This window comes from Lampetra planeri, unplaced genomic scaffold, assembly GCF_965212315.1.
Source record: "Lampetra planeri unplaced genomic scaffold, kcLamPlan1.2.h2 scaffold_505, whole genome shotgun sequence".
In the NCBI taxonomy this organism is placed as follows: Eukaryota; Metazoa; Chordata; class Hyperoartia; order Petromyzontiformes; family Petromyzontidae; genus Lampetra; species Lampetra planeri.
The window spans coordinates 25,046-48,806 of record NW_027615328.1 but is presented as its reverse complement, the minus strand read 5'-3'; the positions used below and the strand labels follow the sequence as shown (position 1 = coordinate 48,806).

The window sequence follows — 23,761 nt, the reverse complement described above, 5'->3', positions numbered from 1 at the left end:
ATAGGGTGGATGGGAAGAGAGAGAGATAGGGGAGTGATAGGGTGGATGGGAAGAGAGATGGGGGAGTGATAGGGTGGATGGGAAGAGAGAGAGATAGGGGAGTGATAGGGTGGATGGGAAGAGAGATGGGGGAGTGATAGGGTGGATGGGAAGAGAGAGAGATAGGGGAGTGATAGGGTGGATGGGGAGAGAGATGGGGGAGGGATAGGGTGGATGGGGAGAGAGATGGGGGAGTGATAGGGTGTATAGGGAGAAGGAGAGATGGGGGAGGGATAGGGTGGATGGGGAGAGAGATAGGGGAGTGATAGGGTGGATGGGGAGAGAGAGAGATGGGGGAGTGATAGGGTGGATGGGAAGAGAGAGAGATGGGGGGAGTGATAGGGTGGATGGGAAGAGAGATGGGGGAGTGATAGGGTGGATGGGGAGAGAGATAGGGGAGTGATAGGGTGGATGGGAAGAGAGATGGGGGAGTGATAGGGTGGATGGGGAGAGAGATAGGGGAGTGATAGGGTGGATGGGAAGAGAGATGGGGGAGTGATAGGGTGGATAGGGAGAGGGAGAGATTGGGGAGTGATAGGGTGGATAGGGAGAGGGAGAGATGGGGGAGGGATAGGGTGGATGGGGAGAGAGAGAGAGATGGGGGAGTGATAGGGTGGATGGGAAGAGAGATGGGGGAGTGATAGGGTGGATGGGAAGAGAGATGGGGGAGTGATAGGGTGGATGGGAAGAGAGAGAGATGGGGGAGTGATAGGGTGGATGGGAAAAGAGAGAGATGGGGGAGTGATAGGGTGGATGGGAAAAGAGAGAGATGGGGGAGTGATAGGGTGGATGGGAAGAGAGAGAGAATTCCGTTCTTCAAGGAGCAGTGGGCGATGGAGGAGGCCGTGTGCTCGGTGGCAGATGACGGGGAGCTCTGCATGCTGATGTGAGCTACCCGTCGGAGGCTCTAGGACTGCGAGAGGGGCTGGGCGCAGATGCAGCACTTGTCGTAGTTTGAAAAAAAAGTTGCATAGAAAACAGTGTTGAGTCTATGGTGTGCAGTGTTGAGTCTATGGTGCAGTGCTGAGTCTATGGACAGTGTTGAGTCTATGGGCAGTGATGAGTCTATGGTGCAGTGTTGAGTCTATGGTGCAGTGTTGAGTCGATGGGCAGTGTTGAGTCTATGGGCAGTGTTGAGTCTATGGTGCAGTGTTGAGTCTATGGGTAGTGTTGAGTCTATGGGGCAGTGTTGAGTCTATGGGTAGTGTTGAGTCTATGGACAGTGTTGAGTCGATGGTGCAGTGTTGAGTCTATGGGCAGTGTTGAGTCTATGGGGCAGTGTTGAGTCTATGGGTAGTGTTGAGTCTATGGGGCAGTGTTGAGTCTATGGGTAGTGTTGAGTCTATGGGCAGTGTTGAGTCTATGGGCAGTGTTGAGTCTATGGTGCAGTGTTGAGTCTATGGGCAGTGTTGAGTCTATGGGTAGTGTTGAGTCTATGGGCAGTGTTGAGTCTATGGGCAGTGTTGAGTCTATGGGGCAGTGTTGAGTCTATGGTGCAGTGTTGAGTCTATGCCGCAGTGTTGAGTTTATGGTGCAGTGTTGAGTCTATGGTGCAGTGTTGAGTCTATGGGTAGTGTTGAGTCTATGGGCAGTGTTGAGTCTATGGTGCAGTGTTGAGTCTATGGGCAGTGTTGAGTCTATGGTGCAGTGTTGAGTATATGGGCAGTGTTGAGTCTATGGGTAGTGTTGAGTCTATGGACAGTGTTGAGTCGATGGTGCAGTGTTGAGTCTATGGTGCAGTGTTGAGTCGATGGTGCAGTGTTGAGTCTATGGTGCAGTGTTGAGTCTATGGTGCAGTGTTGAGTCTATGGTGCAGTGTTGAGTCTATGGTGCAGTGTTGAGTCTATGGTGCAGTGGTGAGTGTCTGTGGGCAGTGCTGAGTCTATGGTGCAGTGTTGAGTCTATGGTGCAGTGTTGAGTCTATGGTGCAGTGGTGAGTGTCTGTGGGCATTGCTGAGTCTATGGTGCAGTGTTGAGTCTATGGTGCAGTGTTGAGTCTATGGTGCAGTGTTGAGTCTATGGTGCAGTGTTGAGTCTATGGTGCAGTGGTGAGTGTCTGTGGGCAGTGCTGAGTCTATGGTGCAGTGCTGAGTCTATGGTGCAGTGTTGAGTCTATGGTGCAGTGGTGAGTGTCTGTGGGCAGTGCTGAGTCTATGGTGCAGTGTTGAGTCTATGGTGCAGTGGTGAGTGTCTGTGGGCAGTGCTGAGTCTATGGTGCAGTGTTGAGTCTATGGTGCAATGTTGAGTCTATGGTGCAGTGTTGAGTCTATGGGCAGTGCTGAGTCTATGGTGCAGTGCTGAGTCTATGGTGCAGTGTCTGGCTCTATGCGTGTATGCACATCGAACTTCTTTCACACCGTACGTAGCCAACCGTGCCACTCGGAGCTCGATGGCGCTGAGCGTCACGCGTGGCCATCTCGACTCCCTGCGTTCGAGAGCTCACAAGCTCAGCAGGAGGGGAGGTCGTGACGTGCCTGGTCAACGCGCACGCGAGTTCACGGGGTTTCGCTAACTCGTACAATCGCACGCGATAAGTGGAGTAGCGAACGCAGAGGGGGAGGGGGGGGGGCAAGGCAGGCGGCAAGGAGCAAGGCAGGGAGCAGGGCAGGTCAGGGGGAAGGGCAGGGCAGGAGGCAGGGGGCAGGAGGCAGGGGGCAGGGGGCAGGAGGCAGGGGGCAGGGGTGCACGTGCGTGCTTTCTCTTGCGAAAGGAGCGAGCGAGCACGTGGCCTTGAACAGACGAACTCCGTGACCGCAAATTTTCTGTTCGGGGCGACAGGTAGACTCACGCACTCTCCCCATGTCTCTCTCTCTCCCCATCTCTCTCCCTCTCTCTCCCCATATCTCCCCATCTCTCCCCATCTATCTCTCTCCCATCTCTCCCCATCTCTCCCCATCTCTCTCCCCATCTCTCCCCATCTCTCTCCCCATCTCTCCCCATCTCTCCCCATCTCTCCCCATCTCTCTCCCATCTCTCTCCCCATCTCTCTCCCCATCTCTCTCCCATCTCTCTCCCCATCTCTCCCCATCTCTCTCCCCATCTCTCCCTCTCCCCATCTCTCCCCATGTCTCTCTCTCCCCATCTCTCTCCCCATGTTTTTCTTTTTTTTCTCTCCCCATCTCTCTCTCTCCCCATCTCTCCCCATCTCTCTCCCCATCTCTCCCTCTCCCCATCTCTCCCCATATCTCTCTCTCCCATCTCTTCCCATCTCTCCCCATCTCTCTCCCCATCTCTCCCCATCTCTCCCCATCTCTCTCCCTCTCTCCCTGCCTCGCTCTCTCTCCCCCCGCTCTCTCTCCGGTGCTGTTGCTGCTGGCGGCAATAAAAGTTGAATAGAAGTCAAAAGTCTCTCCCCCTCTCGCGCCGGTCGAGCGCTGGCCACGCGTTGTTGTCGTTCGCTTCGTCAGCGCTGTCCGAACATGGGTCGCGTCACGTGCAGGCGATACGAACAGCGGCAGCAGCGAGGGTGGAACTCGCTCGCGACTCACCCACTCGCTCACCCACCCGCTCGCCCACCCACTCGCTCACTCATCCACCCACTCACATACCCATTCACTCACCCACCCACGGACTCACCCACCCACTTGCTCATCCACACGCTCACTCACTCACTCATCCACGTGCTCACTCACTCATCCACTCGCCCACCCACCCGCTCGCTCGCCCGCCCACTCGCTCACCCACCCGCTCACCCACTCACATGCCCACCCACTCGCTCACTCATCCACCCACTCACATACCCATTCACTCACCCACCCACGGACTCACCCACCCACTTGCTCATCCACACGCTCGCTCACACACCCACTCACTCACCCACCCACTCGCTCACCCACCCACTCGCTCATTCACTCACTCACTCACTCACCCACTCTCTCGCGCTCACCCACCCACTCGCTCACCCACACGCTCACTCACTCATCCACGCGCTCACTCACTCATTCACTCACCCACCCACTCGCGCTCACCCACCCACTCGCTCACCCACCCGCCCACCCACTCACATGCCCACCCACTCACATACCCATTCACTCACCCACCCACGGACTCACCCACCCACTTGCCCATCCACACGCTCACTCACTCATCCACGCGCTCACTCACTCATTCACTCACCCACCTAATCACCCACTTCCATACCTACCCACTCACTTACTCAGTCATTCACTCACTCACCCACCTACCCACCGACCCAATCACATACCTACCCACTCACTCACCCACTCACTCATCCACGCGCTCACTCACTCACTCACCCACCCACTCACTCATTCATGCAGTCATTCACTCACCCACCTACCCATCCACTCACATACCCACCCACTCACTCATTCACTCATCCATTCACCCACTCACGTATCCACCCACCTACTCACTCACTCACCCACTAACTCACTCACCCACTCACATACCCACCCCAATAGTCTGCTACAGGCTACACGAGGGATCTTTGTCTTTTACACACACGGCTGTGACAGGCACCCAGGTGACCTGCGCGCGTGCGTGTGTGTGTTGGCGGTGTGTGTGTATATGTTGGTGGTGTGTGTATGTGTTGGTGGTGTGTGTGTGTGTGTTGGTGGCGTGTGTGTGTTGGTGGTGTGTGTGTGTTAGTGGTGTGTGTGTTGGTGGTGTGTTTGTGTGTGTTGTGTGTGTGTTGGTGGTGTGTGTGTGTTAGTGGTGTGTGTGTTGGTGGTGTGTGTGTTGGTGTTGTGTGTGTGTTGGTGGTGTGTGTGTTGGTGGTGTGTGTGTTGGTGTTGTGTGTGTGTTGGTGGTGTGTGTGTGTTAGTGGTGTGTGTGTTGGTGGTGTGTGTGTTGGTGGATTGTGTGTGTGTTGGTGTTGTGTGTGTGTTGGTGTTGTGTGTGTGTTGGTGGTGTGTGTGTTGGTGGATTGTGTGTGTGTTGGTGTGTGTGTGTTGGTGGTGTGTGTGTGTGTGTTGTGTGTGTTAGTGGTGTGTGTGTTGGTGGTGTGTGTGTTGGTGGTGTGTGTGTGTTGGTGGTGTGTGTGTTGGTGGTGTGTGTGTGTTGGTGGTGTGTGTGTGTGTTGGTGTGTGTGTGTTGGTGGTGTGTGTGTTGGTGTTGTGTGTGTGTTGGTGGTGTGTGTGTGTTGGTGGTGTGTGTGTTGGTGGTGTGTGTGTTGGTGGTGTGTGTGTGTGTTGGTGGAGTGTGTGTGTGTGTTGGTGTGTGTGTGTTGGTGGTGTGTGTGTGTGTTGTGTGTGTTAGTGGTGTGTGTGTTGGTGGTGTGTGTGTTAGTGGTGTGTGTGTTGGTGTAGGTGTGTGTGTTGGTGGTGTGTGTGTTGGTGGTGTGTGTGTGTTCGTGGTGTGTGTGTGTGTGTACCTTTGTACCTGTGCACACAACACACACGCACACAAAAGCGTGACACATACCTACCGTGTGTGCGCGTGTGTGTGTGTACACATGCTTAGATAACCCCTTGAACCAGCCTCAGGGGACAAATGTTTGCTTTATAATTCTGTATCGGGATGGGGGGGGAGTGGATATTTCTTCTCTTTCAATATTTGATGTTGCGCCTATAGGTGGGGCTCAGAGGTGTCGCGACTGTTAACATTATGCTGATTGATGCCCGCACAGCCTTTTTGGCGATGTTAACACGAACAATTATTGATCCATTTCAGGGCGCCAGCGACGAGATTGATTGATCCCCACGTGGTGATTGACGTCACGTGACGCGCTGCGTCTGTTGTGACGATTGCGGTTTTGTACCTTACCCGTACCCGTACCCGGCCGCACCAGGGTCGCAAACGGGTACCCGTACCCGGCCGTACCCGTACGGGTATCGGGTACCTGATTGCGACCTCTGGGATGAAGACACGTTGCAGGCGCGGGTGGGTTGATTCTAGGAACTTGAATTGTGAGAAGAGACAAGACGTTGGGAAATGAGTGACAATCACGGTGACTCACCAGTGACTCACGGCCTACCCGTACCCGTACACGGCCGCACCAGGGTCACAAGCGGGTACCCGTACCCGGCCGGGTACGGGTAGCCGGGTATCGGGTAGGGTACGGGTATCGGGTACCCGGTTGCGACCTCTGGTTAGCGCGCTACGCTGCGCTACAAACCCGGCGACCCGAGTTCGATTCCCACTCACGGGCCACCAACACCGATGTGACGATTATCTTAACCGGTCCTGGGCCTCTCCTAGGTCGACTCAGCCTCAAATGAGTACCAGGTGCGGTGGTGTAGTAATCGTCGCCACTTGGGGAGACAAAGGCGGCCGGGCGTGGTTGCTGGCCCACCCACCCCCTCGTGTGCCACAGTGCCGGTAGCATTCATAGGTGCTGCTCCACTAACAGCACTTGCCCCTGCAGTCTGTTGAGGCTACACGGGGGAGCTTTGTCTGTGTCTACCTTCATAGGTGCTACTCGCTACTAACAGCACTTGTCCCAGCAGTCTGTTGGAGGCTACACGGGGGACCTTTGTCTTTGTGTCTACCTTCATCGGTGCTGCTGCTACTCGCTACTAACAGCACTTGCCCCAGCAGTCTGTTGGAGGCTACACACGAGGGGGGTGCTGGGATTGGGGGGCAGGGGGGGGGCTAAATCTTCGTCTCTGTTGATTGACCAAGACAACCGGCAATGACGTCACCGAGGATCATCTAACAAACCACAAAATCTGTCGCCCCTCCTTTAAGCAAACGCCTCCACGCTCTCTGCCGACGCACCCGCGGAGAGGTTCCGTTGAAGTTCTTCCATCGCTGTGTGTAGCCGACCGCGCTGTGTTCGGGAGCAAACTTAAAGCGGCTTCATCTTCTTGGTTCTTTCGGTAAAGTCATCATGTAGAAGGGAAATAATAAAATAATAAAAATCAAACGTAATAAAATACAATTCTCACGACGTTTCGGCTACAACGCAAGCAGCCGTTGGTGGCCGAAACGTCGTGATTTATTATTTTTTATTATTTTATTTCTACTATTAGTTTTATTAATTTTAATTTCATTTTTTTACCTACGTGACTTTACCGGATAAAAACTAAGAATATAAATCACGACGTTTCGATTGCAACACAAGCGATCGTCATGAGGTGGGAAAACCACCTGATGACGATTGCTTGTGTTGCAATCGAAACTTCGCGATTCATTTGATACCTACGTGGACTTTACCGAAAGAACCAAGGCGTATGAACACAATCTTCTTGGTTCTTTTGGTAAAGTCATCACGTAGAAGGAAAATAATAAATAATAAAAATTAAACATTATAAAATACATTTCTATTTAAAGCTTTCGTGACTGCAGGGATTCATCTTCTTGGTTCTTTCAGTAAAGTCATCACGTAGAAGGGAAATAATATGACTTTGAAACCCCCCGCCCACCTCCTACGCATTTCACAAGTAGTGACTAATCCCATATCTGCATTTCCCATAAATATGCTAAATTCCTCTTGATATGCAAATTCCTTTGTCAAGGCGCTCTTCCCCCTCCCACCAGCTTAAATATACGCTTCCAAGCCTGGTGGTGTTCATTCAGACGCTGTCTTTCCGACAGACCTGTTCTTCACCTGAGGACGGCTGCTTGCGTTGTGGCCGAAACGTCGTGAGAATTATTTTATTATGTTTTATTATTTTTTATTTCCCTTCTACGTGACTTTACCGAAAGAACCAAGAAGATGCGTTCACTTATCGATCACATCCTGCCAGCGGTCTGTAAATCCATCCGTCCGTTGTTCCATAGGTAGTCTTTCCATCCGTCCACCTGGCCGGACAAACGTTCCAACGTTGGGCCTAACGTTGGCACAATTATTTGGTGCCGATGTCGCCGCATCCGCGTTGCCACTGGTGCACAAGCACAGCCAACAAAAACGCGGAAACCCAGCACGTTCCATGTCAACAAAAACGACACCGTGTGGTGACTAGGAGACGTTGACTAGTATGCAGGAGGTCGTGGGTTGGATCCTGACCTTGACAATGCCTGCTGCTGCTGTACATTCGGAGTTTGCGTGTCTCTCTCTCATCATCATCACGGTGGCTAGGAGATGTTGACTACCTCGCCTGGTACGCAGGAGGTTTTGGTTTGGATCCTGACCCTGACAATGCCTGCTGCTGCTGTACATTCGGAGTCTGCGTGTCTCTCTCTCATCATTATCACGGTGGCTAGGAGATGTTGACTACCTCGCCCGGTACGCAGGAGGTCGTGGGTTGGATCCTGACCCTGACAATGCCTGCTGCTGCTGTACATTCGGAGTCTGCGTGTCTCTCTCTCATCATCATCACGGTGGCTAGGAGATGTTGACTACCTCGCCTGGTATGCAGGAGGTCGTGGGTTGGATCCTGACCCTGACAATGCCTGCTGCTGCTGTACATTCGGAGTCTGTGTGTCTCTCTCTCATCATCATCACGGTGGCTAGGAGATGTTGACTACCTCGCCTGGTACGCAGGAGGTCGTGGGTTGGATCCTGACCTTGACAATGCCTGCTGCTGCTGTACATTCGGTGTCTGCGTGTCTCTCTCTCATCATCATCACGGTGGCTAGGAGATGTTGACTACCTCGCCTGATACGCAGGAGGTTGTGGGTTGGATCCTGACCCTGACAATGCCTGCTGCTGCTGTACATTCGGAGTCTGTGTGTCTCTCTCTCATCATCATCACGGTGGCTAGGAGATGTTGACTACCTCGCCTGGTACGCAGGAGGTCGTGGGTTGGATCCTGACCCTGACAATGCCTGCTGCTGCTGTACATTCGGAGTTTGCACTCTCCCTGTGGTCGCGTGGATTTTTCTACGGGTCCGCCAGTTTGTTTCCCTTCCACAATCGACGTCGCGGCGTTTCGAACATTTGGCAACTGCTATAAATGTGCACGTGATGATGATGATGCCGATAAGCCACCTCTGCGTGTGAGCTATTATTTCTGATAGCCAGGCAGCTTCTGAAAAAGAGCTACGCGCAGCAGCTTAGAGTGTGCCTCACCTTTCGTCAACCCCCCACGAGCCCTCCCTTACGGTCAATCATTCCTCGACCCTTGCACGCCTTTTTCATCTGAATCGCTCTGTTTTTCTTGCCGCTAGTTTTTACTTTCTGATAGAGCGTGCTCTGTGCCGAGGTGCTCAATAAATATAAAATAGGATAAGATAAGGCGATAAACCGACGGTCATGGGGTTGACTCACCTCCACGGTAGGTGCTGGTGTCAAGGACGTGGGCCCGCATTTGCTGTTCCATGGCGATATATAGTCCAGCGGATGACCTTTCTTGCACCCGGAGAGCAACCGTGATATTGTATGGGATACGCCGATGCCTGAACAGCGTAGGTGATTACAAACCCATGTGGGCTGTACAGAAAGCCTATCAGCCTCTTCAACATAACCACCTCTGCGCCAGAGGTCGCAAACGGGGTTTGATTCCTTACTCGTACCCGTACCCGGCCGCACCAGGGTCGCAATCGGGTACCCGATACCCTACCCGATACCCGGCTACCCGTACCCGGCCGGGTATCGGGTAGGGTACGAGTATCGGGTACCCGATTGCGACCTCTGGGATGAAGCCATGTTGCAGGCGCGGGTGGGTTGATTCTAGGAACTTGAATTGTGAGAAGAGACAAGACGTTGGGAAATGAGTGACAATCACGGTGACTCACCAGTGACTCACGGCCTACCCGTACCCGTACCCGGCCGGGTATCGGGTAGGGTATGGGTAGGGTACAGGTATCGGGTACCCGATTGCGACCTCTGCGATGAAGCCACGTTGCAGGCGCGGGTGGGTTGATTCTAGGAACTTGAATTGTGAGAAGAGACGAGACGTTGGGAAATGAGTGACAAACGGTGACTCACCAGTGACTCACGGCCTACCCGTACCCGTACCCGGCTGCACCAGGGTCGCAAACGGCCGGGTACGGGTAGCCGAGTATCGGGTACCCGGTTGCGACCTCTGCTCCGCACCCTTGTCATGGTCGCCCTCCGATCTTACATTAACATGCTAATTTCTCACATTAACATCACTAGCCCCGCCCACTTCGTTCATGACCTTTGGGCTAGACACATTTTAAACCTTTTAAACAGCCTGCCTCAGCAGCTTCCCCCCTCTTTTTTCTTCCTGATCATGAACGCTTGTGTTGCGATCGAAATGTCGTAGTTTTTAAAAAATAATGTTTTGTTACTTTCTTTGAAGCTATCTATGTGACTTTACCAAAAGATCCAAAGAATATTAATCCCTACAATTGTTGGCATGCTCCATGCCTTCCAGTCACTTCTGCCCAAGTGCATGGGTCATGACCCACTCGGGCACCCACCAGAGCCGTGTTATCCAATAGGCCACAGTAGCCACCGTGTCTAGGGCCTACTCACTCACTCACCCACCCACCCACTCACTCACTCACTCACTCACCCACCCACTCACCCACCCACCCACCCACTCACCCACCCACCCAACCACTCACCCAACCACCCACTCACTCACTCACTCACCCACCCACTCACTCACCCACCCACCCACCCACCCACCCACCCACCCACTCACCCAACCACCCACCCACTCACCCACCCACTCACTCACCCACCCACCCACCCACTCACCCACCCACCCACCCACTCACCCACCCACCCACCCACTCACCCACCCATCCACCCACTCACCCACCCACTCACCCACCCACCCACCCACTCACCCACCCACCCACTCACCCACCCACCCACCCACCAGGGCCGTGTTGTCCAATAGGCCACAATAGGCACCGTGCCTAGGGCCTACGGAAACTTAAAGGGCCGCGGTGATTGTCAGCCGTTTCCCGAGGCTCAGTCCTTGGCGAGGAAAGGGGCGGCTGTCGAGAGACCGGAAGGAGTTCACGTGAGTTGGGCAGAGCGCTCAGGGCCGGTCCTCCGGCTTTATTTCTTTTAAACGCCGGATGTCTCGCTCGGAATCGGTCGTAGCGGCGGTGTTATCTTCTCACCGGCCGTGCAACGCCGCGTGGAAGCGCGTGGGATGCCCGGTTTCCAAGGGTCATTCTCAAAGGCCTCCGAGCGATGATGGAGACAACCAGGATCGTAACGCAACTCGAGTTTCAATTCTTATTCTTCTTCTTCCACTCTTCATGCTTTTTTCATTCGTATTTTTCGTCATTCATTCTTCTTTTTCTTCTCATTCTTCTCTTCATTTTAATTCTGCTTCTCCTCCTCTTCATCATTCTTCATTCTTTTCCTCTTCCTCCTCTTGCGCATGTCATTTGCGGGGACTCTGCCACCGATTGCAAACACGTGACTCCCGCGATCTGACGTCCCGTCCGATTGTTTCGCCATTTGGCCGCGTGGAATTTGTTTCCAGAGATCGCCCGTCGAACGATCCGATCGTTCGCGAGTTTCATCGGTGCCGGCAATCACCATCACGAGAGTCATCGTGACCTCCCCCCCCCCCGCCCCCCCCACGTGTGAGTGAGCGAGTGAGCCGTGGAGTGGAGTGCAGAGCGGGTGGATACCGATGTATTGCTCTCAATAGCAAAACAACAACAACAACAACTTCTCACTCGAGTTTCAATTGCCACTGGAAATCCCCGTGCCGAAAGCCGTGACCCACCCCACGTTACGCAGGTCAGACCTCATGGCATCATCGCAGTCAACCTTTGTTGCAAAGCGTTAGAGCAAAAGCACCTGCGTGTTAAGTCAGAGGGCTCGTGACCACTGCACGCCCAGTTAATGTGCCAACGTTGGCAACATCGGCGCCACGGTGGCTAGGAGATGTTGACTACCTCGCCTGATATGCAGGAGGTCGCGGGTTCAATTCTGACCCTGACGCCTGCTGTATATCTGGAGTTTGCATCTCTCTCTCATCATCATCATCACGGTGGCTAGGAGATGTTGACTACCTCGCCTGGTATGCAGGAGGTCGTGGGTGCAATCCCGACCCTGACGCCTGCTGCTGTATATTTGGAGTCTGCGTCTCTCTCTCATCATCATCATCACGGTGGCTAGGAGATGTTGACTACCTCGCCTGGTATGCAGGAGGTCGTGGGTTCGATCCCGACCCTGACAATGGCTGCTGCTGTATAGTCGGAGTTTGCGTGTCTCTCTCTTTCTCTCTCCGTGGCCGCGTGAATATTTTTTCTCCGGTTTCCTCCAGGTTTTCCCCCTCCACATTTGGTAAACACGCGTTTAGAGTATTTGGCTACTGCTTTAAACGACCACGTGATGATGATGATGATGGATAGGCCAACTTCGTCGAGCTATCGTTCGCGAGAAACGCCAGGGTCGCTTCTGTAAAAGGAAAAAAAGTAGCTACCCAGCTCAGTGTCTCATTATTACCTGCTAAAAATACAATCTATTTTTTTTAGTGTTTTATTAACGTAATAGTTAAACCGACGTTGGCTTGTGACTGGGAGCGAACATTCACCGTCCGCCGAGCCCCTTCCAACCTCGGGCACCAGTCTGACCTTTGACCCTGGGCCACCATGCTATGCCGCCCAACCCACAGCCCCCAATCACGGCCGCCATGACAACCCCCAACCCCGGCTGCCTTGGCCTCGTGGTACACCAATTAGCGCCGTCAGCTGGATGGCCTATCAGTCGGAGACGATGATGACAGCCGTAAAGCCGCCAAGATCACTCAGGCCACGTTGACGCACCATCTCTGTGGCAATCGTTACCCCCCCCACCCCCATGCCCGTGGTGTTTGCTCAGAGCTCTTGGCGTTATCTCGAGATTACTTCACCAAATCCAGAGTCCCCAGGGTTTTAGTCTGCCCTGACCAACTGCAGGTTGGAGGAGGGGGGGGAGGAATTGAGACGCTGTTTTAACATCACAGCCATGCGCAGACAACCACCCCTGTGAATGTTTATTGGGGCCGTAAAGTCAAGTTGAGTTATTTGCCCGTCTGTCTGACCTTCTACCCATCTCTCGGTCCATGCTGACTCTTGTTTATCCATCCGCGCGTTTGTCCGTCTCGCTGTCCGTGCACGAATTTGTCCGTTTGTCTTTCCATGCGTTCACTTACCCATCCATCCAGCAAGCCGTCTGTAAAACCATCCGTCCGTTGTTCTATAGATAGTGCTTCCAGCCGTCCGTCAATCTAGCCCTCCGTCCGCCCATCCATTTAACCCTTTGTCCGTCTGTCTAACCCTTTGTCTATCCATCTCACCCTCCATCCGTCCATATAACCCTCCGTCCGTCTAACCCTCCGTCCGACCATCCATCTAACCCTTTGTCCGTCTATCTGTCTAACCCTTTGTCTATCTATCTCACCCTACATCCGTCTTTCTAACCCTCCTTCCGTCTAACCCTCCGTCCGTCTGCTCTCCCGTCCGCCCCCACGTGCGCCAGGCCACGTGCAGGCGTGCCGGGCTCTGGTCATCACGGCGATCGTGCTCGGATTCTTCGGCACGCTGCTCGCCTTCCTGGGCATGCGCTGCACCAACATCGTGAGCAGCGACCCCGCGGTGAAGGGTCGCATCGTCTTCTCCGCGGGCATCATCTACATCCTGGAAGGTGAGAGAGCGCGCCCGTGGCCGCTGTCGCAGCACTTGGCCCCAAAACAGTCTGTCAAGGCTACATGGGAGAGCTTTACCTGTGCATTTGTGTGTCCGACTCAGCCTCAAATGAGTACCTGGAGCGGTGTGTAAACCGTCGCCACTGGGGAAACAAAGGCATGCCGGCCTTCATAGGTGCTCGCGAACAGCACTTGCCCCAACAGTCTCTTAAGGCTACACGGGGTACCTTTGTCTTTTGCGTGTCCGTCAGGGCTGAGCTCCATCATCGCGGTGTCGTGGTACGCGGCGCAGGTGGTTGCAGAATTCTTCGACCCCTTCTACGCCGGCACAAAGTGAGTGCTTGTGCTGACCTCGCAGGAGCCCCTGAACCTGACCCTGACACTACCAGTCCAGCACACACAGCCCCTGAACCTGACCCTGACACTATCAATCCAGCAAACACAGGTCCTGAACCTGACCCTGACACTATCAATCCAGCAAACAAAGGTCCTGAACCTGACCCTGACACTATCAATCTAGCAAACACAGGTCCTGAACCTGACCCTGACACTATCAATCCAGCAAACAAAGGTCCTGAACCTGACCCTGACACTATCAATCCAGCAAACACAGGTCCTGACCTTGACCCTGACACTATCAATCCAGCAAACACAGGTCCTGAACCTGACCCTGACACTATCAATCCAGCAAACACAGGTCCTGAACCTGACCCTGACACTATCAATCCAGCAAACACAGGTCCTGAACCTGACCCTGACACTATCAATCCAGCAAACACAGGTCCTGACCTTGACCCTGACACTATCAATCCAGCAAACACAGGTCCTGAACCTGACCCTGACACTACCAATCCAGCAAACACAGGTCCTGAACCTGACCCTGACACTATCAGTCCAGCACACACAGGTCCTGAACCTGACCCTGACACTATCAATCTAGCACACACAGGTCCTGAACCTGACCCTGACACTACCAATCCAGCAAACACAGGTCCTGAGCCTGACCCTGACACTATCAATCCAGCAAACACAGGTCCTGAACCTGACCCTGACACTACCAATCCAGCAAACACAGGTCCTAACCCTGACCCTGACACTATCAATCCAGCACACACAGGTCCTAACCCTGACCCTGACACTACCAATCCAGCAAACACAGGTCCTGAGCCTGACCCTGACACTACCAATCCAGCAAACACAGGTCCTGAGCCTGACCCTGACACTACCAATCCAGCAAACACAGGTCCTGAGCCTGACCCTGACACTATCAATCCAGCAAACACAGGTCCTGACCTTGACCCTGACACTATCAATCCAGCAAACACAGGTCCTGAACCTGACCCTGACACTACCAATCCAGCAAACACAGGTCCTGAACCTGACCCTGACACTATCAATCCAGCAAACACAGGTCCTGAACCTGACCCTGACACTATCAATCCAGTAATAGGTGTTTACCCTTTCAACTGGTACAAAAACTGACACCTTTATACAAGGCATCATGTTTGCAATAACCACAACACAAGCAGTCAAAATGCAAACAAAAAGAAACAACTCTGATGATGATAATGATATGCACTGTCCTTGAAGTTGATTAGTCCACACCCGAAACAGCTTTTCTTAGAGCCTAGTCTCCATTGGTGTTGGACCAGATGACGCCAAAAGGCGTATAACTCAAAAATCCAGTATGTGTGTCCTGAGCCTGACCTTAACTCGGATCCTGACACTATCAATCCAGCACACACAGGTCCTGAACCTGACCATAACCTCAACCCTGAGCCTGTGTACGTGTGTGTATGTACACAAGTACCTGTGTGTGTACACAAAGGCAGCAGGGTCGGTGGGTGGGCGTGGTGTTAGCCACCCACCCCCTCGTGTGCCACAGTGTCGGCTGGCCTGCATAGGCGCTACTAATCGCGAACAGCAACTTGCCCCAAAAGTCTGTTAAGGCTATACGGGGGGCAAACAAATCTTTGTCTTTTGCGTGCAGGTATGAGTTGGGGCCCGCTTTGTACATGGGCTGGGCCGGCTCGGGTCTGGCCATCTTAGGCGGCGGGTTGCTGTGCTGCGTCTGCTGTACTGGGGCCCGGTCGTCTACGCAGAGGTAACTGGGCTGAGCCTCGATTCCTTGCATCACACGAAAGGTCAGAGTTCGGAGTGGAGGTTTTCTTATCAAAACCTGGCCCTCAGAACGAGGTCACTCACGCGGAGAGTCAATGGTGGTCACCCTACCGGTGAACCATCACCGGGGCAGTGTGTGTGGCTGATGGGATGAGTCAAATAACAATGCTTGTGCATCTTCTTGTTCTTTCGGTAACGTCACGTAGAAGGGAAATAATAAAATAATGAAAATAAAACATAATAAAATAATTCTCACGACGTTTCGGTCACAACGCAAGCAGCCGTCCTCAGGTGAAGAACAGGTTTGTCGGAAAGACAGAAAGACATTCAGACGCTGTCTTTCCGACAGACCTGTTCTTCACCTGAGGACGGCTGCTTGCGTTGTGCCGAAACGTCGTGAGAATTATTTTATTATGTTTTATTTTTATTATTTTATTATTTCCCTTCTACGTGACTTTACCGAAAGAACCAAGAAGATGAATCCCTGCAGTCACAAAAGCTTTAAATCGATAAATGCTTGTGCATTTCACATGCACGGCCCGAGTGACGTGGGAAGGAGGCATGGTGTCCACGTGTTGGCTTTGCTGCTTAACCACGTGTCCATTGTGACGTCACAATGGTCCATTGTGAGGTCACGGCGGTCGCCATCCCATTAATCGATGTGGAAAACTTGCCGAGGCGTTCGCGCGGTGACTCAATGAGCATCGCTCCGACAGTGACGAGCAACTGCTGAGCGGGGACATCGGTAATCGTTTGGCCTGGAGTCGCAGGTCGCGTGCAGCGGTGTGCTAAAGTGTGGGTACCCCCCCTCTTCCCCGTCCACCCTCCCCTCCGCCCCATGCACTCCGCAGAGACCACACGTTCAAGTACGCGGCGGCGCGTGCGGCGACCCCGATCAGCACTGCCGCCCCACGGACGATCCTCGACATGGAGGGGCAGACGTATGCCCGGCAGGGCTACGTCTAGCAGCCTCCCCCAGATGGGGGGGGGGCCGACATGGTGGCCCCCCCAGAAGGCCGCCCTGCCCTGCCACCCACTACCAACCAACCCGTCGTCTGGGAGGCCCTGCACCGGCGACCGGGTCGTCGTGAACTTATTCCCCCCCCAGACTTCCATCGGTGACGCCCGCGCCCCCAACAGTGGCAGCTCCGCGCAAGGATTGTGGGAGGTTTAACGGTGACCCCGGCTGCCACTGCGTCTTACGAGCCCGGCCACCACCAGTTCACGAGCCCGGCCACCACTGAGTCAGGACGTTGGCCTCCACTGCGTCACGACCATGGCCGCCATTGCGTCACGACGTCAACCCGTGGCCAGGACTTTCACGAGGCCGCCCCTGGGCCCTGAAGGCAAAATCTTTGCACAAAGTTTGAAATCCCGCCGGTGATGAACAGAGAGTTGGCGGGGGGAGGGGAGGGGAGTGGCAGCAGCACGGGCCGGGTGCACGACGGAAGAGACTGTTTTGGATTTCGCATCGTTTGCTCGCGCCTCAACGAATCGGAGGCGGCGATCGTCGTCTGTCGCCACACATTTCCGATCGTGGGTGCTGATGTCCTCCGCCGTCGTCGTCATCGTCGTCGGCCTCGTCGCCGCCATCGTCGTTGTCTCGCAAGATGTTTAATCATTTCCACTTGCAACGTAATCAAGGGATGTTGCTGCTGCCGCTGCTGCTGTGGTGTCATGGTTAGCAGACAGGACTTGCGATCCACTCACGGGAGTTGGCTACTTCCTCCGTCGTATGAGGCCCCGTGATCAATCTCGCATGCTCACACACACCGATACACATGCAGGCATGCTTGCTGCTGCTACTGCTGCTGTGGTGGTGTGATGGTTAACAACGCTGGGAACTCCGGAGGTCACCCGGTTCGATTCTGTCTCCCAGCACGGCGGTCGAAACAATGGCGCAAGCCCCGCACACCATCACGGCCTCTGTTCCCACCGGATGATGTTAAGTGGGTTCACTACGATTAAGTTAACTCGCGGGTCGCACGCGATGGGGGGTTAAAATGTGGGCACTCCCATCCCTTCCAAGATGCCAAGCCGGCTTGGAAGAGGAGGCTAAAATGCTCTTAAAAAGGGGCTGCTTAGAGCAAGCAATAGCAGAGCTTCACCCGTATCTTTTTGTTCGCATTTGACTGCAAGTATTGTGGTTAATGTAAGCATGATTCCTTGCAAAAGGTGTCAGTTTTGTTGCCAGAATAAAGGGGAAAACCCCTATTAGTATATTTTGGTACTGGCAAAGGAGGTCCCATGATGCACCTTCTAACACTTAACGGGGGTTGCGGGGGGTGGTGGCGGGCGGGGGTGGGGGTGGGGGGTGAATTCTCGTCGGTATTTTTGTTGTATTTTATTAGGGCCTGGTGTTTACAGAATTTGCTGTTTTCGTTAATGGTTTCGCGGTTGCGACAGTTCATTTGTGAGACTAACGTGGACACTTTACGTTTGTATACCAGCGAGAAGACGCGCGTACAAACCTTCCCGCGCACTCACAACACACACACTCAGGCCCCTGGTTCACAGGCGTGTGGTTTGGCTCAGGTTTGGGTCTGGCTTAAAAGCCACGCCACTTAACTTGAGCCCGCTCGGAGCACGGCGGTTCTCCACGAGCTCGAGGCCAGGACCAGGCCTCGGCTGAGCGTCTTTGGAAGCAACTGAGCGACTCAAGCTTGAGCCGGCTGTGTTAGAGGCCAATTCTGAGCCGGATCGCGTTGGAGGTCAATTCTGAACTGGGCCATGATAGAGGCCAAACCTGAGCCGGATCACGTTGGAGGCCAATGCTGAGCTGGGCTGTGATAGAGGCCAAACTTGGGCTGGCCATGTTAGATGCAAAACCTGGGCCGGGAAATGTTAGAGGCCAAGTTTGAACTGGGCCATGATAGAGGCCAAGCTTGAGTCAGGCTGTGTTAGAGGCCAAGTCTGAACTGGGCTGTGTTAGAGGCCAAGCCTGAGCTAGGCCGTATCCATAGTCACGACCCCAAGTCCATCGACCCTCTCTCCCGTGTACAAAACTTCACGAACCTCTCACCGCAACAACAACAACCAACAACAAAAAACGCCACAGAGGCAATCTGGATTGTCGCCGTCAGACTTTGGACTCCCACGGGGCACGTGCCAACAAACCGCGCCGCCAATTCTCAAATTCCCCCCCCCTCCCGTCGGCTCCAAATTGTAGCTGGAAGCAGTGACAAAAAAAAACAAATACTCGACACATTCGTTAATTATGCCGCCATTTCAGACAAATGTTTTTTTTCACAGCACAAAAAAGGCAGGCCTGAAGGAGAGCGAGTGGACAATAAGGGTTGTGGACTGCACTCCGTGGGATAATGTGCAGTCTCCAACTCGTATTATCCACTGCATCCCTTCCGCTCGCTCAGAAATTGCCTCACGGGATCTTTAAATGCCCGTTGCTGCGAGTGAAGCGGACGGTGCATGGGTAGTTGCACTAATTGCTACGGTTAATTCCCGCGTCGCGGCATTAACCAGGGCAGCCTGTTGCATTCAATCCGGGCACATTATAATGTCCTGCTCCCTTACTTTGTTCCAACGCCATACGAACTGAAGAGACTCGCACATTCGCACGATTCAATCGAGCAACCCAGGGTCACATCCAGCGTGAACCTCCTCTCACCCATGGGGGAGGTTCTCCCAAACCCAATTAGCACCTCAGATTCCCGCCAGCACCTCCGGTTTAGCATGGTTGGCTACGTACGTTGGGAAAGAAGTTATCTCTCTACTGGAGGTCAGATGACTGAAGGTCCTACAGAAGGCCAAAGGGAGGCCCACGTGTGAGCCCACACTGACTGGGCTGGCCCTTTGGACACTTAAGCAGGTCCTGATGGCCATAATAGCATCCTTATGGCATGAAGTCACACACACGCACACAGGAGACAAAGATTTCCCATGCAGCCTACCAAAAGCTCTTGCTTGGAGCGAGCACCTATGGAGGCCAGCACTGCACACCTATAAGGGTGGTGTAGCCAGAAATAAAAGCTCGGCCGCCTTTGTCTCTACATACAAACCCAAGAGGTCGATCACTCGATCTCCTCTGCTGCCCCCCCATACCCATATCAACGACCCCGGTGTCTGGAATTCCCTCCCCGCGGTTGAACCCGTTTCCATCCCAAAATGTTTCGCGGCCACATCTCCACCTCTCCCGGCTCCATTCCGACCGCCAGCTCTCCGTCCCCCGCAAAAACACGGAAATATCCCGGCTGGCCGCTTCGAACCGTAGCACCGACCGATGGCCAGGAACTGGAAGGTTCCATCCATCCGAAGCCGGTGCAGTGTGGCGAGCACGGCGGGTACCTGATACCCGTACCCTACCCAATACCCGGCTACCCGTACCCGGCCGGGTACGGGTAGCCGTTTGCGACCCTGGTGCGGCCGGGTACGGGTAGACCGTGAGTCACTGGTGAGTCACCGTTTGTCACTCATTTCCCAACGTCTTGTCTCTTCTCACAATTCAAGTTCCTAGAATCACTCCACCCGCGCCTGCAACATGGCTTCATCCCAGAGGTCGCAATCAGGTATCCGATACCCGTACCCTACACGATACCCGGCCGGGTACGGGTAGGGTACGGGTACGGCCGGTACGGGTACGGGTACCCGTTTGTGACCCTGGTGCGGCCGGGTACGGGTACGGGTAAGGAATCAAAACCCGTTTGCGACCTCTGTCCGCCCGGTCTCTCCCACCCCCGTTGTCCGTCGTCGCGAGAAGTTTTTAACCGCTTTTGTCGTTGTCATCGTTAAATATTCGTTTTCCATTTGTTACTTTCGCGTTTTCGCTGTCGGTACGGGTCGTCTCGTATGACGTCTTGAGTAAAAGCACTTGTATTTTTCGGGGGAGGGTTTGGGGGGGGTGGTGGTTCTGTATATTCGGATCGTCGTTTTCCCGTCGTTATTTGTCGTCGTCGATTGGTTCTTAGGTGAATTCCGCTGGTGATAGGATGGGTGCGTGTGGTTTTTGTCGCAGTAACGAGGGGGGAAAGGCGGCGATCGCTTGCCCATGTGTATCACCCACAGTTGAGTAAAATAAAACAGAGAAAATAAGCTGCGGTGTAATCGTTTGAATGTGGACCGTGGCGCTGTAACAGGATGAAAGGAATCTGCGACAAGAATTAATGATGATATTGTTAGGTTCTTTCGGTAAAGTCACGTAGGTAACAAGTTAAAATTAAAATTAATAAAAGTAAAATACAAATAAAATAAAAATCACGACATTTCGGAGGCAACACAAGCTCTCGTCTTCAGGTGGAACCGTCACAGCACGATTGCTGCATCAAGTAAATGAGAAATTCCAAGAAAACAGTCCTTGTATATATACTGGTTGAGGGTGGGAGGAGCCAATATCCAGGGCCTACCTTGGCTCCTCCCACCCTCAACCAGTATATATACTGGTTGAGGGTGGGAGGAGCCAATATCCAGGTGCCTACCTTGGCTCCTCCCACCCTCAACCAGTATATATACTGGTTGAGGGTGGGAGGAGCCAATATCCAGGTGCCTACCTTGGCTCCTCCCACCCTCAACCAGTATATATACTGGTTGAGGGTGGGAGGAGCCAATATCCAGGTGCCTACCTTGGCTCCTGCCACCCTCAACCAGTATATATACTGGTTGAGGGTGGGAGGAGCCAATATCCAGGTGCCTACCTTGGCTCCTCCCACCCTCAACCAGTATATATACTGGTTGAGGGTGGGAGGAGCCAATATCCAGGTGCCTACCTTGGCTCCTCCCACCCTCAACCAGTATATTGTGGCAAGAAGTCTCAACAGCAATACGTGGCGTCACCACGGTGCCTTTGCCAGGCCAGGTGCACGAAGTCTCAACAAAGCTCCCCTGGATAGCCCAGTGCCGGATGAAACCAATGCGGGGACTGTAGCATAAAGTGGCTCTAAATTAACGAAAAAAAAAACCACGTAAATATTAAAAACACCAATTTTTTTACTTGCACAGTAAAGTAATTTTCTTTTTTTCATTTGCTATGCAGCCGGATAATACGACAAATCGCTAAACTTAAACACCCAGTCGTTCGTAAAAGTCGAAGGCAGTATAGACCTATAGTAATAGAGCAAGTGCAGAATCACTGAACCGGAATTGATAGCTTGAAAGCATTTAACACGTGGCCCTTGAAACTTCGGGGCCCGTAGCTACTACATGTGTTGCAGCTACTACATGTGTTGCAGCTACTACATGTGTTGCAGCTACTACATGTGTTGCAGCTACTACATGTGTTGTAGCTACTACATGTGTTGCAGCTACTACATGTGTTGTAGCTACTACATGTGTTGCAGCTACTACATGTGTTGCAGCTACTACACGTGTTGCAGCTACTACATGTGTTGTAGCTACTACATGTGTTGCAGCTACTACATGTGTTGCAGCTACTGCATGTGTTGCAGCTACTACATGTGTTGCAGCTACTACATGTGTTGCAGCTACTACACGTGTTGTAGCTACTACACGTGTTGCAGCTACTACATGTGTTGCAGCTACTACATGTGTTGCAGCTACTACATGTGTTGCAGCTACTACATGTGTTGCAGCTACTACATGTGTTGTAGCTACTACACGTGTTGCAGCTACTACATGTGTTGTAGCTACTACATGTGTTGCAGCTACTACACGTGTTGTAGCTACTACACGTGTTGTAGCTACTACATGTGTTGTAGCTACTACACGTGTTGCAGCTACTACATGTGTTGCAGCTACTACATGTGTTGCAGCTACTACATGTGTTGCAGCTACTACACGTGTTGCAGCTACTACATGTGTTGTAGCTACTACATGTGTTGTAGCTACTACACGTGTTGCAGCTACTACACGTGTTGCAGCTACTACATGTGTTGCAGCTACTACATGTGGTGTAGCTACTACACGTGTTGCAGCTACTACATGTGTTGCAGCTACTACACGTGTTGTAGCTACTACACGTGTTGTAGCTACTACACGTGTTGCAGCTACTACACGTGTTGTAGCTACTACATGTGTTGCAGCTACTACATGTGTTGTAGCTACTACATGTGTTGCAGCTACTACATGTGTTGTAGCTACTACACGTGTTGTAGCTACTACACGTGTTGCAGCTACTACACGTGTTGTAGCTACTACATGTGTTGCAGCTACTACATGTGTTGTAGCTACTACATGTGTTGTAGCTACTACACGTGTTGCAGCTACTACACGTGTTGTAGCTACTACACGTGTTGCAGCTACTACACGTGTTGCAGCTACTACATGTGTTGTAGCTACTACACGTGTTGTAGCTACTACACGTGTTGTAGCTACTACACGTGTTGTAGCTACTACACGTGTTGCAGCTACTACATGTGTTGCAGCTACTACATGTGTTGCAGCTACTACACGTGTTGTAGCTACTACATGTGTTGTAGCTACTACATGTGTTGCAGCTACTACACGTGTTGTAGCTACTACACGTGTTGCAGCTACTACATGTGTTGCAGCTACTACATGTGTTGCAGCTACTACATGTGTTGCAGCTACTACATGTGTTGTAGCTACTACACGTGTTGCAGCTACTACATGTGTTGTAGCTACTACACGTGTTGTAGCTACTACATGTGTTGCAGCTACTACATGTGTTGTAGCTACTACACGTGTTGTAGCTACTGCATGTGTTGCAGCTACTACATGTGTTGTAGCTACTACACGTGTTGCAGCTACTACATGTGTTGTAGCTACTACACGTGTTGCAGCTACTACATGTGTTGTAGCTACTACACGTGTTGCAGCTACTACATGTGTTGTAGCTACTACATGTGTTGTAGCTACTACACGTGTTGTAGCTACTACATGTGTTGCAGCTACTACATGTGTTGCAGCTACTACACGTGTTGCAGCTACTACATGTGTTGTAGCTACTACATGTGTTGCAGCTACTACACGTGTTGTAGCTACTACACGTGTTGTAGCTACTACATGTGTTGCAGCTACTACACGTGTTGCAGCTACTACATGTGTTGTAGCTACTACATGTGTTGTAGCTACTACACGTGTTGTAGCTACTACATGTGTTGCAGCTACTACACGTGTTGCAGCTACTACATGTGTTGTAGCTACTACATGTGTTGCAGCTACTACACGTGTTGTAGCTACTACATGTGTTGCAGCTACTACATGTGTTGTAGCTACTACACGTGTTGTAGCTACTACATGTGTTGCAGCTACTACAT

The 23,761-nt window shown here is 52.7% G+C and overlaps 2 protein-coding genes across 2 annotated transcripts; both read left to right on the top strand.

Moving 5' to 3' along the window:
- The first annotated feature begins 10,675 nt into the window (after nt 1–10,675).
- On the top strand, nt 10,676–17,855 carry LOC144741328 (claudin-15-like). The gene is made up of 5 exons (XM_078623908.1): nt 10,676–11,563; nt 13,289–13,453; nt 13,706–13,787; nt 15,445–15,558; nt 16,427–17,855. The coding sequence occupies exons 2-5, from the start codon at nt 13,369–13,371 to the stop codon at nt 16,539–16,541; spliced, it is 396 nt and encodes a 131-aa protein (XP_078480034.1). The 5' UTR covers nt 10,676–11,563; nt 13,289–13,368; the 3' UTR covers nt 16,542–17,855.
- Nucleotides 13,794–15,437, top strand: LOC144741327 (uncharacterized; the record flags this gene model as incomplete). The annotated part of the gene is made up of 1 exon (XM_078623907.1): nt 13,794–15,437. A coding segment is annotated over one exon (1,143 nt), but the record flags the coding sequence as incomplete, so codon positions are not given.
- Nucleotides 17,856–23,761: the final 5,906 nt, after the last annotated feature.

Bases quoted from the DNA above. Each gene is read 5' to 3' on its own strand.
- LOC144741328 (XM_078623908.1), top strand. From the start codon at position 13,369: ATGCGCTGCACCAACATCGTGAGCAGCGACCCCGCGGTGAAGGGTCGC. The intron at 13,788-15,444 runs GTGAGTGCTTGT...TTTTGCGTGCAG, and splicing joins CCCTTCTACGCCGGCACAAA to GTATGAGTTGGGGCCCGCTT. The intron at 15,559-16,426 runs GTAACTGGGCTG...TGCACTCCGCAG, and splicing joins GCCCGGTCGTCTACGCAGAG to AGACCACACGTTCAAGTACG.